The 16634-nt window shown below is 31.8% G+C and overlaps 1 protein-coding gene across 1 annotated transcript; it reads right to left on the bottom strand.

Moving 5' to 3' along the window:
* Nucleotides 1–50: 50 nt before the first annotated feature.
* On the bottom strand, nucleotides 51–6623 carry LOC107760264 (vesicle-associated protein 2-2). Its single transcript, XM_016578292.2, has 10 exons — nucleotides 6140–6623; nucleotides 5667–5775; nucleotides 5286–5356; nucleotides 5113–5194; nucleotides 3118–3233; nucleotides 2828–3007; nucleotides 2637–2738; nucleotides 1914–2078; nucleotides 729–806; nucleotides 51–366 (listed from the first exon to the last, which is right to left on the bottom strand). Exons 2-10 carry the CDS (start codon nucleotides 5713–5715, stop codon nucleotides 253–255), a joined length of 957 nt encoding a protein of 318 aa, XP_016433778.1. The 5' UTR covers nucleotides 5716–5775; nucleotides 6140–6623; the 3' UTR covers nucleotides 51–252.
* Nucleotides 6624–16634: the final 10011 nt, after the last annotated feature.

Genomic DNA, 16634 nt, shown 5'->3' on the forward strand with positions numbered 1-16634 from the left:
TACGTACTTCTAAGATTGAACCCGCTTGCACAAAATCCTGGGTCCGCCACTGGAGCGAGGGGAAGATTATTATATTTTATTCCATCCAAAACAGCATTTACAACACTAGATATACTCCATTACTAGTCAGTACAACAACATATCTGATCCCCAACTTTAGATAGAGCAGATAGGGCTTTATGAAGGAAAAACTGTCTACCAAGATATAGACACAGTAGCCTTCCAGTCATAGCAGCGTATTAAATGCTTCGATCAGTAATGCAAAAGGTAACCGAACACCATGCTAATAAAGGCTACAGTAACTACATACAGGAAAGGAAATCCAACCCGGACTTTTCTTCCGCCTTTTTTACTTGTCAACATGACCTGCAAAGCATATCACCACAAAAAGAACACGAAAACAGGGTTAACTAGGGACACTTCTTATTGAGATCATGCATAGGAGTGTCGTGACAGAAATACAAATTTCTCCCTTCCTCACTCGACTGTGCACATTTTGTAAGACTTAAATGGATTGGACCAATCAAAGGCAAGAACAATTTGCTTGAGCTAAAGCCAAACTAACATGAATTCGGACAAGTTATACAGCATTCTGGCTATTGTTAACCCAACAGAGATTTATTTAAGATAGCATCCCAAAATTTTGAGGACTTCTACTGATGTCATGATCTTAATCTAATAATATTAACAAAAAATTGTATAACCCATATTGCAACAAACGGAATTACCAATTCTCTCTGTAAGCTCTCTCTTTCTTGAGCTGCAAACTTCCTCTCCTCCGTTAGCCTAGAGATGGTGTCTTTGGCCTGCAAGAGGGTAAAAGAGAGTGAGAAACAGCACTACCCCTAACAATTACGGACACTAAAACAAATCAACTCATGCTTGAACAAAATTCCATCTGCGGAACTCTTATCGAATGCTCCAGAAGACTAGAAAAATCATCAGCGGTAAAGGCCTTTAACAAGCAGTTGATTTAGATTCTAGTTTTTACCCTTTTATCCTTGAAACAGAAAAATGACTAGAGAATGCCTCAAATCAAACATAAACCTTTTCATAGGTGGACCAACTTGACCAATAAATCCAAAACTTTTACAAACCAAAACCCTATGCTTAAATGAGGCACACTTAATAAGAAAAACTCATTTTGCCTGAATCCCTTTTGAAATTCCATAAGGTCGATCTTACTCCTGGAAATACTTTGAACCTCGTCATGTACTGGACATCAAATATGATGAAAGTGTTTCTACAAAGTCTGAGCGACGATTATCAAGATTCTGCTAGGAAGAAACCACCCTTCATAATTGCAGGGAGTCTGTTTTCTGTCATAAGTTGATTCCCCAGGGCACGTCTCTTTATGGAATGGAAGTTCTGGGCCATTAAAGTCCTCTTAAAGGAAAAAGAGATAATGGAAAAATTAAGAATAAATCAAAAGCTTCTATGGAACTGTTTCAAAGTTACTAGGTAAATCTATTTTATGTGGATCACAAAGGAATTAAAGGGATCCTGTCATTAAGAGGAAACTTTGCAGAATACAGCACCTAGTCTGATGTTCTAGAGGCCATTAGAGGAAAAGCAGACTCTGGTGCTGAAAACTTTCTGAAATTGTGAGTCAGTCATTTGTTGGAAGTGACTCAGCATATTTTTGTACGTTCCTTACATCCCCTTGCTTGATTGATGTAAGGTACGAACTGATTCTTCTTCATTAATGAGTGGCTTCTTTCTATTTTATTTATTTATTTATTATTTTGGATAAGGAGTGGCTTCTTTTTGAAATGTAAAAATTATATTTACTTCCAAGGCAAATGCTAAAAACCACAAATACTCTCAATTTTCGTTCATGACAGAACAAAGTTGTTCCAAATACAATTGACACAAAAAAAAGTAAAAGAAAAAGAAAGGTAAAAAATTCTGACCTCATTTAATTTCCGTTCAAGTTCACTTATTTTGTACTTCATGCTCTCAACATCCTTGACTAATTCCATCTCTTCTCCATGTTTCCTCGTCTCCAACTGCACATGCTTTTCTTCCATTTGCATGTTGGCATTTTCCTTTTTGAACTCCTTGACATTCTCATCCAGCTGGAGAAAGTAGATAGATATAACATATTACCAGAAAATGTAACTCAAAGTTCATCAAATAGAATAAACATTGGAAAATTCAATCTGAATCAACTGGAACTGTTGAAATTACTGAGAATTAATCTAGCTATAGGTTAGTATATTCTACACTCATACTGTGTGCTTAGATTAATAATATAGAATATTCTTCATAGTTCTGTCAAAATTAGGAATCTCAAGATTTAAGTAATTTTCCTTATTTAGTAACTTTCTTTATTTATGTGCAGTCTAAACTTGTACAGAACTCCTATGTAAGGAGCCTTCTCGTATATTGTGTACAATCAATTTAAGACATATTTGCTTTTTCTAATTTCTCTAGATTTCAGATGGTTCAGAGCCTCTACAATTGTGGTAGACCTAATTAACAACCATCATCTGGTAGGGGATGTTATGCATCCTGCTTGGCCGCAGTTTTAGAACCAAGCCCCAAATTGACATATATGATAAAACCTACCAATATTCATTGGTATTTTTTATCTATAACCAGTCTTTAAGTTCTGGTTCAGAATAATAACTTACTTCTTGCGGTGGATTTCGATTTGCACGGGGGGTTACTTGATCTCTTGTGAACGAATCTTCGAAAAATCCACCACTGTGGCTGTGTACTCCATTGACATCTCTCTGAAAAAGATTACTATTATTTAGCTAGACGGAATTACATATCAAACCACACGGTCAACAGATTCTGGTTTCTGAACAATACTACTTACTTCTTGCTGTCCACTGATATTTTCGTTGCCACGTACTTCATCTTTTCGCGGTGAATCTTTGTAACTTGGAAGATCAATATGTACACCATTGATTGGTGATAAAACAGGCGAACTGGATGGACTGACAAGGATCACTCTCATCTTATTTTCTTGAACATACTTGCCATCATCTTTGGAAAACTACAATCAAAGCAGTCAGAAATTGCATCAGAATGCAAAAGTCAACAGCGTCTAGTTTAGCCTTGAATGACGGCTACCTAAAATGATAGAATAATCCATCGAGAATATACCATGGCTGATGTAATATCCTCCTCAACAGTCTCCTCTGCCACAACAGTGCTTTGAACTAAGAACTTGTCCTTGCATGCCATATCAGGAGGAGGTGCCTTTTGTGCCTGCATGGTTACTACATAAATAAGATGTGTTAAAGACCTTACAGCGGTGCCTATGATAAATTTATTACTATGGCTAACAGAAACAGTATATCTAGTTAGCAGATCATCGTAATAAGATTTTTCACTCTACTAGGGAGAATTGTCACGTCATTGTATCAGTGATATATACATTGTATATCGTTTCTAAACAAGAAAACTTCTTGCAGAAACAGTCTGTCTTAAAGATGATCAAAGCAGGTATATCACAAGTTACAGGTTGAATTAAACTTGAGCGAAGAGGATACTCTATTCCAAAAATTATGCTCATGCATCATCATCAGTTAACAAACAATATAAGATGCAAAAATAGGTGAATGTTTCAATATACTAGCATGAAGACATAACCTAACCCATACCCATGATTGAAAGCGTTAAAAGGAAACAAAGTAGTCCTAAAATCATATGACGGCAAGTTGTCTCGAAAGACCTATGATCACTCAAAATCAAAATCCATGCTAGAGCAAGAAAGTGACTATCTCTTGGAGCTTTAAGAGACTATTTCCAAAAATGCATGCTTCTTCGAACTAAAGCACACAATTACATAGGAGACAAAAATTACCTAACATACCAATGTAGCTTATAACATCAAAAACATTACCAATTTTGCTATCCAATGTACAACCATTATAGACCTTCATCCAGACAAGTGCTCATATTGAAAAGGTTTAGCTATGCTGAAGTGCAAGCCTATCTCCACAGTACAGTGTACGAAGCAAAGCCATGCAATGAGCTACTTCTTGTACCAAGAATCATAGGCGGACCCAGGATTTGAGTGCGACGGGGGCACCACCGCTTTTAGATATGCAAATTACTAGCGACAAAGTTCGACGTACAACTCTTTGAAAACATAATAATTATGATAACATATCAACAAAATACAAATTCAATTTTGCAGAATATCATTAAGTTGATACTAATATAAAAAAATGTATATATCATCCGCTCATACTTGAACTCGACGCATTAATATGTGAGCTTTGCAAAAATTTAAAATGTTACATGTAAATTCTTATATAGAATGTCCCAATGTAATTCTAGCTAATCAGATATGAGTTAAATGTTTAGGTATCACAAATTAAAGTTGAGAAAGTATATCTTGCTGATGCATAGAAAACCATAAGCCGCTTGTGAATTTTCATATGGAAGAATCGCATAGGATATTGTCCAAGTTATTTTATATTTTACAATCTTCAAAAGGTAAACTTTATTAGCCATTGTGTGGATCCAACTGCACTCCCATTCTTGTAAGAACAATATTTACTTTTTTATCATGCTTGGTTCTTTAATTTACCTCTTTCTATTTTCCTCTCAGATAAATAGGAGATAAAGCTTTTAAAGTAAGAAAAAGTTCTAAGCAGAGAGTGAGGGAGGGATTGAAAAAGAATAAAATAAATTTACTATTATGTACTAGTAATAAACTAATTCAGAAAAGATAAAAGAAAAATAAACTAATTGACTAGTATGGGAGTAGTAAGTATCCTTGAATTTTAAAAAAAAAAAAAAAAGTAACCAAAAAAAACAGAAAAGAACAAAAAGGTAAGTTGCTGGATGGGTTTCAAACCCAGGTAAATGGGTACGCAAAAGAAATTTCGCAATCCACCAAACCAGTTTATCCATTCGCCTTTTATGTTTGAGGGGGCCAAGGAAAATATATTAGGAGTCCTCAGTGTATATACAAATATATATATTAAATGTATATAGGAATTTTGCCGAGACTAACGGGGTCCCGTGACCCCCAACCCCCAATGTAGGTCCACCTCTGCCAAGAATACTAGTCGAAGAAATTTAATTGATATGCTATACCTTTATCACATTCAAAACTATGCTGCCATCACGAAGAATTCTTCTTACCAGTAAAATCACAGGACGAACTGGGTTTAATAATTCCAGTATTGGGTCGAACACAGTATTTCTTTGGACTAGTAGTCTTGACCTGTTATAAACTCCACAATGATACTAATCAGCCTCTATCTGAATAAATACAATTCCAAAACAGTACTTTGCTGAAAAGAAAAACACCTTACCTTAAAAGCAACATGATTTTGGGACTTATTGATTAGACGAATAGTGCAAGAGCTTTGCTTCTTCGGTTCAACTATAAGGAAAAAGCCAATATAACTAAATATCAGTTCAGTTATGACATCCTTCTCAGAATTTATACAGCAATTCACTAGACCATAACAATACTAACAAATTTAATAAATGCATAAATCAAACCAAAAGCCTCCGCCTCATTTATCAAAAACTCTTGTTAGAATAATTAAATTTGTCTCTTGTCCATACGAAAGCTTCAGTTTGATTAAGTTGTAGCATGATAGCATTATTCAAAGTCATTATTTTTTTCCCCAAACTTATATACATCAGACACAATTAAGCAGCAGTAAGTGGAACATAGAAAAGCGTACATGTGAACTTGAGTTCCCGTGGTACAATTTCCACAAGCTCGAAATTCATGGCTATTTCTTTATCTCAAAATTCAATCGAAAACACACCAACTGTAGCAGATATCACCTCCTGCAAGCAAATGAAACAAAGTAGCTAAAACATTGAGTAATATTTAAATCTACAATATGCACGCATCTTTATTCACCTAAAAGTACCTAAGTACAAGAAGATGCGCAATAAAACTAACTATTACAGCATGTATCCTTGTAAAATCTGATAAATATTGCCAGAATCACACAAATAAATAAATATTAAATACCGATAAATTAGTGATATTCAACAAATTGAAAAAGTTGACCGGCGATTTCATCTCGGAAAGTGCAAGCATGATTAATCACGCTCACGAATCCACGTGGATAATGACACATACATAATATATAAACAATGAAGAAAGAACGACATCGTATTGGAAATCGGAATTGAGAGAGCTTACCGGAGCTTCAAATGGCAAAGGCGACGAAGAGAAGAGAATTTAATAAGACAGAAACGAATGCCCTGTTTTTTGTGAAGATGAAGAAGAAGAAAGGATGTAGAAATTAAAATGGGTTTTTTTGTAGGAATCTTGGAATTGAATAGCGTAAAAGTGCCGTTACTTTCGGTGGTTAAAGCTCCTCATCCTCTTCATCTTCTGATGTATGTATCAAACTATCAATGTGTCACTTCTCTCTCTCTCTCTCTCTCTACAAAAAAAAGTACTATAAACAAAGGATTGCAGAGAGAAAGGAACGTGCATGTATATGTATATTATAATTCGATGAACCCTAGAAAATGAATATATGGATTTTTGTGTGTGTGTGTGTGAGAGAGAGAGAGAGAGAGAGAGAGAGAGAGAGAGAGAGGGAATTTTTGGTTGTTAGGTGTGATCAGAAGCACAGAATGGGACACAGAGAGAGAGAGAGAGAGAGAGAGAGAGAGAGAGAGAGTGTACAGGGAAGTGTGTAAATGGGTTCACCGAAAGGATCGGAAGTGGGCCGGTTGGACTGGACCGGCTGTCTCTGTCTATAGATTCTAAACTAGACTATGAAAAAACTCATGTACACCCGCGATTTACGCTAACACCCTATATATATATATATATATATATATATTTACCATAATAATTTGTTTATAAGTATTTTTATCTTAGTTTATTACTATTTGTGTATTACAAAAGTATGAAGACCTAATGCAAAATTCAAATTCTTTTGCTTTTCGTTAGTGTATTTCATGTTGGATAAACTTAGAATTGCAATTAATATTTAATAATCTATATCTATCTATATTTATCTATCTATCCATCTATACTACTACATATTAAAAGCACGAAAGTCCTTAGTGAAATATCGTTTGCCTTTTTTACCCTTTATAATCTGACTTCATACTGGACAAAATAGACATTTAAATATTTTCCTAATATTTAGGATTTTCTACATAATGAAATATCGAATAACCAAAGTTAATTTTGTCCTAAATATTAGGAAAATAATTATTGCCTAATAACTAAAATTTTGAATTCAAGTTATTCAATTATGATTTTGTTCCTTTAAAACTTGAATTCAAGTACGTATATTTTTATTCAGTAAAAAACGACAATCTAATAGAAAATTAATCCGGGAGAAAGAAACTACAATAAAAAGGAGAACACTTCAAAAAGCTATGTTTCTGATTCAAACACCTATTGAAGTCACAACCGTCCTATTTTTTTTTATATGTATGCTACATCAAATTGGTTGTATGAACTTAAAAACATCATCAAGTGCAAAAATCAACGAAAGCAAATTACCATAGGATTTTGTAAGTTACTATCTAATCCTTATGCCTCTTTTGTATTTTAGATTATGGTGTTCGGAGTTGTTAGAAACTTTGGGATTTCATCGAAGCCAACACCGCAACACATAGTTTTAATATGTTTTTATTTTATTTTATGTTCCTCACTCCTCATAATCTATGTTTTGCAGCTATATATAAATGCCTTTTTTCAATTTACAATATGAAATTTACCAAGACTTTGTTTATTAAAATGGCTTAAAATTACATAGTAGAATGACAATAGCACATAATTGCCAGACATAGTTATATGATATTTAGTCAATTTTATATACTCCTATTTGTTTAGTAGGATCATCACCTTTAAGCACAGTAAATTAAGTTAAGTCTTAATTTCAAAAGTTTTTTCTACTTATATAAATATTTTTGAAACATTGATAAAATGAAGTATGTCAAAATTTCATTTCACGTCATAGTATTTTATAAAGAATAATATAAACTCTACGGACAAAGCAACAAAAGTGTAATTTGTTGAAAACCATGAGGGATTTTGTCCAAGTTGGAAAAATTACATGTAAAAAAGAAAGCTTTTTATTATCTGTTATATTTCTGATTGTGGACAACAAATAATTTTCAAAGAATAAGGTGTTGTTTTAGAAAAGAGGTACAAAAATACAATAAAATTAAGTTTTAAAAAAGAAACCTAGCAATCCGAAAAATTATGTATATAAATTTATTTGCAAGAAGTGGGGGACATATATTCTAATCGAGGGAGGAACCAAAGATTCAAATTTTTACTATCGTTCTTTCTAACTCACTTACTGGTTAGTGCATGTTCTTCTTTTTAGGTATAATATATAATCCCTTGCAAGTGATGTATAATTCTTTTTACGTTCACCAATTGAAGGCTAAAGTAACAATAATATATGCTGGGCACTAATTTTAAGTATACATCGACTACCATAAAAATAAAAAATACAATACAAGACAAATTTACTGATTTTAGCTCATTTTTCCTTTAATTTTTTTTTAAATCCACACAGTTTTTATTTATGTAAACTTTTTAAAGCTTATATTCATTAATATAGGGTTGCACGCTTGTGGGTACTCTAAATCTAGTTTAACTAAAATTGTGATAAGGAGGGCAACACCAATGATTTTGCCTAAAGTAAGTCAAATATTTTATGATAACTAATCATCAAATCTTGTAAGTTAGAACAAAATATTTGGTAATAATGGAAAAAAGAAAATATTTTAATAACAATCTATTAGCCTGACACTTAAGCTAATCTAAATTTTTAATCCATGCAGCTTGCATACTTATGACTTAAAGACATATAGTGATGTATGAAAAGGTCATTAGGTATCTACACCATACCCAAAATGCCAAAAGTAAGAAACTCATCAAAGAAACAACAACGTTAATTCATATTGTTTACGTTGATACTTAGAGGAATAGTAAAATACGAGATAAAATAAATCTAATTATATAAATGTAGTAATGTAAAAAGGGAAAAAGTTATAGTAATACCACAAACCATATCTAAGTAAGGTTTGAGGTGAATGGTGAGTACAAAATGATCTGAACATTATAGTTTGAAGAAAATATAATAATATTGCATTTAATTAAATAGTCTCTTCACATCATGCTACTATAAGAAAAAAATTATTTTCACCTCTAAACAAAGAATACCTCAAATGAAGATACACATACGAAATTGTGGGAGTCCGTAAGCCCCAACTACATTTTTTCTTATAGGTGTTTTGATAGTTCATTCCAACAAGTCTGATCAATGCATATCTTCTTAGGAAATTATGTGCAAACTTGACTAATTAAACTATTTTTCTTTATTAATAAGATCATTGGTTCATGAACTACACAAGATTTATTTTAAATAAAATTTATTTTTATGAATATTGATGTAATCCGTCACGTGCAAATGAAGCACTTTAGAAAAAAATCATAATTAAAATAAGATATAAACTGTTGAGGTTTTATTTTAAGATGTAATATTCTTAAAATGAGGGTGAATGGGAAATGGAGGGAAAATGAAATTTTGAGTAAAATTTTAAGTTTCCCCCTCTTAACAATAAGACATTGTCCCATATTGGAAGTGGAAGACATTTTTGGTGGGTATATATATGATTGCTCTTCTTGTAGCTCTTAAAGAGTTAAGAAGAAAGCAAGCCTCGCGCCGTCGTCGTCGCTCGCTCGCTCGGATTCGGATTCGGATTCGGATTCGGATTCGGATTTGGATTTGGATTTGGATTTGGTCAAATGATCGATTGATTGATTAATTTTTTGGACCAAATTTATTTGTTAATAGTAAATATTAACGTAAGATTATCCGTATTTGTAACGGATATTTTCCAATCCGTGTATTGATAATTGGCAGCCGGATAATGGTCTTCCCACCATGAAGTGCTTGCTCCACACACCATGAAGTGCTTGCTCCACAAACACTTAATGCTTGCTCCACCATGAAGGGTGGACGTTTTGGTCTTGCACTCCTTCTTGGTTGCTATATAAATGAGCAGCAATGTTGAAGGAAGATACAAAAGAACTCAACAAATTGGCTATACATTGCATTCCTTCCTCTCAGCATTTCCATTCGATTTTCTGAGTATCTCCTCCTTTGTTCTGCATTGTTTTTAAACTTCAAACAAAGCAACTGTAAGTGTGATTTGCTACCGAACTTTGTGTTCGCCGAAACACTGGGGTTTGAAGTACCGCTACACCAGTGTGTAATTCGTTCTATCCTGGGAGGAAATAATCCATTACCTTGGGTACTAGGAGGGGATTAAATTCCTTAAGGAAACACTGTGAATTCAGTGGGCTCGAATTCATTATTATTGTTTCATTACGTTAACTTATATTTTGCAGAATTAATATTTACAAATACAGGAATATTGACCGGGAATAACATAAACGAGTTTAAAAAATTATAAAGGACTAATAGCATTTGCCGAGTACGCATACCTATGCGATTACTAATGGGATAAATAGGACGACGATACAAGTTTTAGCACTATTATAAAATGAGTAAAATAGGGATAAAGAATTTCTAATTGTTCGAAAATTATCATATATAAATTACATAATAATTAACACAAAATATATATGCAACACACTTGCTCAAGTGCTTTTGAAATATTGAACAATTTTTCTACCCTTCAAATAAATATATTTTCTGTAACACTACTTTTCTATCCTTCAAATAAATGTCTTTCTTGTAACACTAAAATAAACAGGAGGAAATCAGAATTATACAGTGGACCCAAACCCCTGAACATGACCTAATATTTATTATATTAGAACTTTGGGAAATCTTAATTTTGCTGTCTTAATTAATTTGAACTATTAATGATGTTGTACCTTTTAGTTTTCTATTTCTTTTGACACTTTTTCACAAGAGAGGAAGAAGTGTTTACTATCAACTTGTTAGACAAACAAATGAGCGAACCTCAACATCACATTTACTATTTAGAGATTGATGACGCCAAATAATATAAAAAGAAAGACTTTTTTTTCGTTAGCATAGAAAAGAAGTAGCAAAGGTAATATCGCTATCAACATACATTAATTAATGTTATTTTTCTTTCTTTACCTTTTCTTAACTTCATAATTTTTTCCTAAAGTTAACTAATGAAAAAATATTTAGGTAATGATTATTCAAAAGCTGATGTATATACGTGTCTCATTTTTGAACGTCACAAGCAAATAATTGGATCTCATATTTTTTCACAAATTCTAAATGTGGAACTCAAAAAGGAAAGAGGAGTTCAAAATATATCAAGAAAAAGGTATCACACACACATTGCAAACGTCTTGTTTAATTAATGCTGTAAAACAATACAGGTATATCCGTAAAGCAATTGATAATACACCTTAAAGTAATACATTTATTAAATATAAAAATAAATTGTTGATATTCAACAAATATAATAGGGTAGGTATAGAAATAATGCAGTCCTTCTTTTCTTCGTTTTCTTTTTCATTTTGTGTTCTCCACAAAGATTACATAAACGAATTAATTTGTCTTAAAACATCTGAAGAAAGAAATTCTCATTTCTCAAATTGTCCTATAACCTTTTCGTCAGTTTCTAATAAGCAAATAAATAATTAAGAACAGAAAATTTATATGCTATATTGGAGTAGTTGTGGATCGGACCTATTCTTAATTAGGTTTGGTTGGACATGAAAAGTAGAAATTAAATCTTTTTTACATCATGACTCATAAAATTCTTGCTAATATATACTTCTAACCAGTCAGTAACAAATGATCAAGCAAGAGACATATATTATTTAGTTCGAATTTTGTCTGATACATAAATTAGGGTGATGATACGAGTTTTAGCATTATTATAGTATGGATAAAGAATTTTTAATTGTTCGAAAATTATCATACATAAATCTTGTAATAATTAACACGAATTATATTTTTACCATCAAATAAACATCTTTCTTGTAACACTAAAATAAACTGGAGGAAAATCAGAATCACACAGTCAGTGGCGGAGGCAGGATCTCCGCGAAGGGGGTTCAAAAAGAAAAAAGTTAAAAAAATTTGTAGCTAGTGGGAATTAAGAGACATATATTATTTAGTTCGAATTTTGTCTGATACATAAATTAGGGTGATGATACAAGTTTTAGCATTATTATAGTATGGATAAAGAATTTTTAATTGTTCGAAAATTATCATACATAAATCATGTAATAATTAACACGAATTATATTTCTACCATCAAATAAACGTCTTTCTTGTAACATTAAAATAAACTGGAGGAAAATCAGAATCACACAGTCAGTGGCGGAGGCAGGATCTCTGCGAAGGGGGTTCAAAAAGAAAAAAGTTAAAAAAATTTGTAGCTAGTGGAAATTAAGAGACATATATTATTTAGTTCGAATTTTGTCTGATACATAAATTAGGGTGATGATACGAGTTTTAGCATTATTATAGTATGGATAAAGAATTTTTAATTGTTCGAAAATTATCATACATAAATCATGTAATAATTAACACGAATTATATTTCTACCATCAAATAAACGTCTTTCTTGTAACATTAAAATAAACTGGAGGAAAATCAGAATCACACAGTCAGTGGCGGAGGCAGGATCTCTGCGAAGGGGGTTCAAAAAGAAAAAAGTTAAAAAAATTTGTAGCTAGTGGAAATTAAGAGACACATATTATTTAGTTCGAATTTTGTCTGATACATAAATTAGGGTGATGATACGAGTTTTAGCATTATTATAGTATGGATAAAGAATTTTTAATTGTTCGAAAATTATCATACATAAATCATGTAATAATTAACACGAATTATATTTCTACCATCAAATAAACGTCTTTCTTGTAACACTAAAATAAACTGGAGGAAAATCAGAACCACACAGTCAGTGGCGGAGGCAGGATCTCCGCGAAGGGGGTTCAAAAAGAAAAAAGTTAAAAAAAAATTATAGCTAGTGGGAATTGAACCCATGATCTTAGATAGATTTTGAACCCCCTTGACCACTAAGCTACACTTTTGGACTATGTCAAGGATATTCAAAACTTAATATATAGAGTTAAAAAATATATTTTGCCTTATATATATAGCGTAATTTTTCGGCGAATGGGGTTCGGATGAACACCCTTCCACCCCTAAATCTGCCCCTGCACACAGTGGATCCAAACCCCTGAACATCACCTAATATTTATCATATTAAAACTTTTGGAATTCTTAATTTTGCTGTCTTAATTAATTTGAATAATAATAATATTGTACCATTCTTTAGACACTTTTTTCTTACACAAAGAGGGAAAGAAGTGTTTACTATCAACTTGTTACCCAAACAGATGAACGAACAACGGAGCTCAACATCACATTTACTATTTGGAGATTGATGATGCAAAATAATATAAAAAGAAAGACTTTTTTTTTCCCATCAACTTAGAAAAGAAGTAGCAAAGGTAATATTGCTACCAACGGGCATTAGGTAATGTTATTTTTCTTTCTTTTCCTTTTCTTAACCTCATTAATTTTTTCTAAAGTTAACGAATGAAAAAAAATATAGATAATGATTATTCAAAAACTGATCTCATCTTATTTCACAAATTCTAAATGTGGAACTCAAAAAGGAAAAGGAGTTCAAAATATAACAAGAAAAGTTATTAATCGCACACTGTCAATGTGTCTTGTTTATTTAATGTTGTAAAGCAACAGTAATTCGTAAAGCAATTGATAATAGACCTTTAAGTTATACATTTAGTAAATATAATAAAATTATTGATATTTCAACAAATATAACAGGGTAGGTATAGAAAATCATACATTCCTTCTTCGTTTTCTTTTCCATTGTGTGGTTCTTCACAAACATTACACATAAACGAATTTGCCTTAAAACATCTTAAGAAAGGATTTCTCATTTCTCAAATAGTCGTTTAACCTTTTCGTCAGTTTCTAATAAGCAAATAACTACATAACAACAGAAAGGTGTTAAATTCTTCAATATTTCCAATAAAAATAATTTTTAGTACTTGTTTACGTGCTGCCAGTTTAAAGGACCTTTTTAGATAAAATTCATAAAAGTACAAAAGAAAATTAGAAAAAGCAAAAGTCACTTTTTTCACTATTTGATGACTTTATAATTTGTGAACTTTGTGTTCCCACTTTGCAGCATTCTAACAGTCCCTTTTGTATGATTGTCCTTTCAATGTTGTCTCATTGACCATCTTTTTGAGTTGAAAACCAAAAAATAAAACACATAATATGAAATAGTTGCCTTTGATTGAGAACTTTTTGTGACATGGTGCTTACATTAACCTAATCCCTTAACTAAAATTCAAAATGTTCCTACCAAAAATTATTAAACTTTTCACCAAAAGAAAGGACAAAATAAAAAAAATATTAAAAAGCCTAATATGACCTTTTCTTATATCATAAGTTTGACTTCTGAACTAAGGGATGTGGTGAAGTGGTAAATACTACTTCATCATTAACCAAAGGTTTCAGGTTTGAGTCCCTAGGTATGGAGTTGCCTTTGTTAGGGAGCGTTTTACCCTCAATGTGGGACTTATCAGTGCAAATCCGAATTTAATCGGGCTCCAATGTGGGTATCGAACATCGGATGGAAAACAAAAAAAAGTTTGACTCTTGAAGGTGCCTTTTTTTTTTTTTTTGTGTGTGTGTAAAGACAGTTAACATTATCGAGCGGAGCTCCTAAACCCGCAATAGGTATTGGTATGGTCAAATATCACTTTTATCCCGCTGCCGAAATTATTTTTATTCGGTAGCTGTAAAAATATTTAAAATTTATATATTTTTTATATATAATATACAGAAATAAATAAATCTCAAAGATATATATTTTAAACTATTATTTTAAAAATGGCTATACCGTGTCATTTTTCCTATTGATTATACCCATATTGGATTCAATATTTGGGCTCAAGTTCAAATTAACTGAATATTAGTAATAGAGAAAATGAGGATCTAGGACAAGAATATTATACAAGATACTTAAATGATTACTTCAATTGAAAATATACCTTTTTAGTAGCATTATTTGCATTCCGTATTTAAAATTCTATCTTAATTTTTTTTTCCTGTTTTTGATAATAGTCGACGTCTATATATATTTTCGATATTTTGGTGAGGGAGATACGGGATAAAGAAGGGAAGAAAATGCTCGTCATTTTGTATTATTTTGGCATCCAATTTTTCTACACTTGGTTCAAAGTGAAATTATGGATTGAGAAAACCAAACTAACTTCTATTTTACCTATTCACGTTTTGTGACTAATTTGGTCCAATAGCAACTCTTAAATGAATTAGTTTTTTTCTTATTTAAAACAACTAAGGTAGTAAAGCAGAAAATTCACTATCATAACACGCTTAAAGGGACAACTTTATGTGCATTAATTATATATCAACTACTTCCTCGTTTACATTGTGACAAGTGATTTTTGTCTGTTTAGACAACCTTTTATAAAGTTTATACTAGTTAATATCATCTTAATTTGTTTTTGTTTTTATTATTGACTTAAATTAATTATTCTTTTAATGTTCTTTTAGAATTTTACATAAAATGTTATTCCTTTTTCTTTTTCCCTAAAGTAGTATTCCCAAATTTTCTTTGAAACGTGATTAGAGCTCATTTTATTAGAGCAATTGGGTACTCCTAAAAAATAAGGCTGCATGCAAAAGTTTAATAATAATGTAGGTTCAACGAAATTAAAGCAGCGTTAAATTATTCACTCCTCCTTATAAATTAAAGATTAAGAAACAAATACTTTCTCTCCGTATGATTTACTAATCAAAAACCCTTTTGGAAAGCAGCTAATGCAATTATGTATGATCATAATTGCCCACCATTTACTTTGATGCAAAGCACTACTTGTAATATTTATTTTTGCTTTTCCACTTTCCATAAACACATGAAGCAAATGTGTGGGGTAACTTAACTTTAAATTTAATAATGATAGTGAAATATCACCAGTGGAGGCGGTAGGAATTTATAAGAGGAAAGGCAAAATACAAAATAAAAATAAACAACTTGTTATAAAATAAAAACTGTAAAGTAAATAAACCGAATACAAGTATAAAGAGAGATTAATATATTATTCAAACTTCAAACTTATGTACATAATGAACTGAAAACTCTTATATTTATAGAAGAAAGGAAGCAGTTGCGAGGCTTTTCAGGAAGCAGCTGCAAGGCTTTTCTTTAGCTGCTTGTAAACTGTCTGCATGAGTTGCTTGCAACCTGCCTGTTTAATAAGAAGTTGCTGCAAATCATTTCATTGAGCTGCTTACAACCTGTCTGCATTAGCTGCTTGTAGATAAATTTCAACAGAGTACTAAATGGACAATCTTTTTCAGGAAGATTATCTATAGCGGAGTAATAAATGGATATCCACAACATAATTATTTTCATAACACTTCCCCTTGGATGTTCATTAAAAAGTATTTTGCCTCGTTAAAACCTTACTAGGAAAAATTCAGTGGGAAAAATCCTAGTGAAGGAAAAAGAGTACACATATTTAGTAATACGCATTTCTAGTTGCCTCGTTAAAAACCTTATAAGGAAAACCCTGTGGGAAAAAAATCTTAGTAAGAAAAAAATAGTACATCGCGTATTTTACTCCCCCTAATGAAAACCTTATTTCAAATATTTGAGTCTCCGCATTTCAATCTTGT

The sequence above is a fragment of the Nicotiana tabacum genome, chromosome 19, assembly GCF_000715075.1.
Source record: "Nicotiana tabacum cultivar K326 chromosome 19, ASM71507v2, whole genome shotgun sequence".
Lineage (NCBI taxonomy): Eukaryota > Viridiplantae > Streptophyta > Magnoliopsida > Solanales > Solanaceae > Nicotiana > Nicotiana tabacum.

Excerpts from the sequence above, each read along its gene's own strand:
- LOC107760264 (XM_016578292.2), bottom strand. The coding sequence starts at position 5,715 with ATGAATTTCGAGCTTGTGGAAATTGTACCACGGGAACTCAAGTTCACA. Across the intron at positions 3,008-3,117 it reads AGGATATTACATCAGCCATG|TTTTCCAAAGATGATGGCAA; the intron begins GTATATTCTCGA and ends CTTTGATTGTAG. Across the intron at positions 2,739-2,827 it reads ATATCAGTGGACAGCAAGAA|AGAGATGTCAATGGAGTACA; the intron begins GTAAGTAGTATT and ends AATCTTTTTCAG.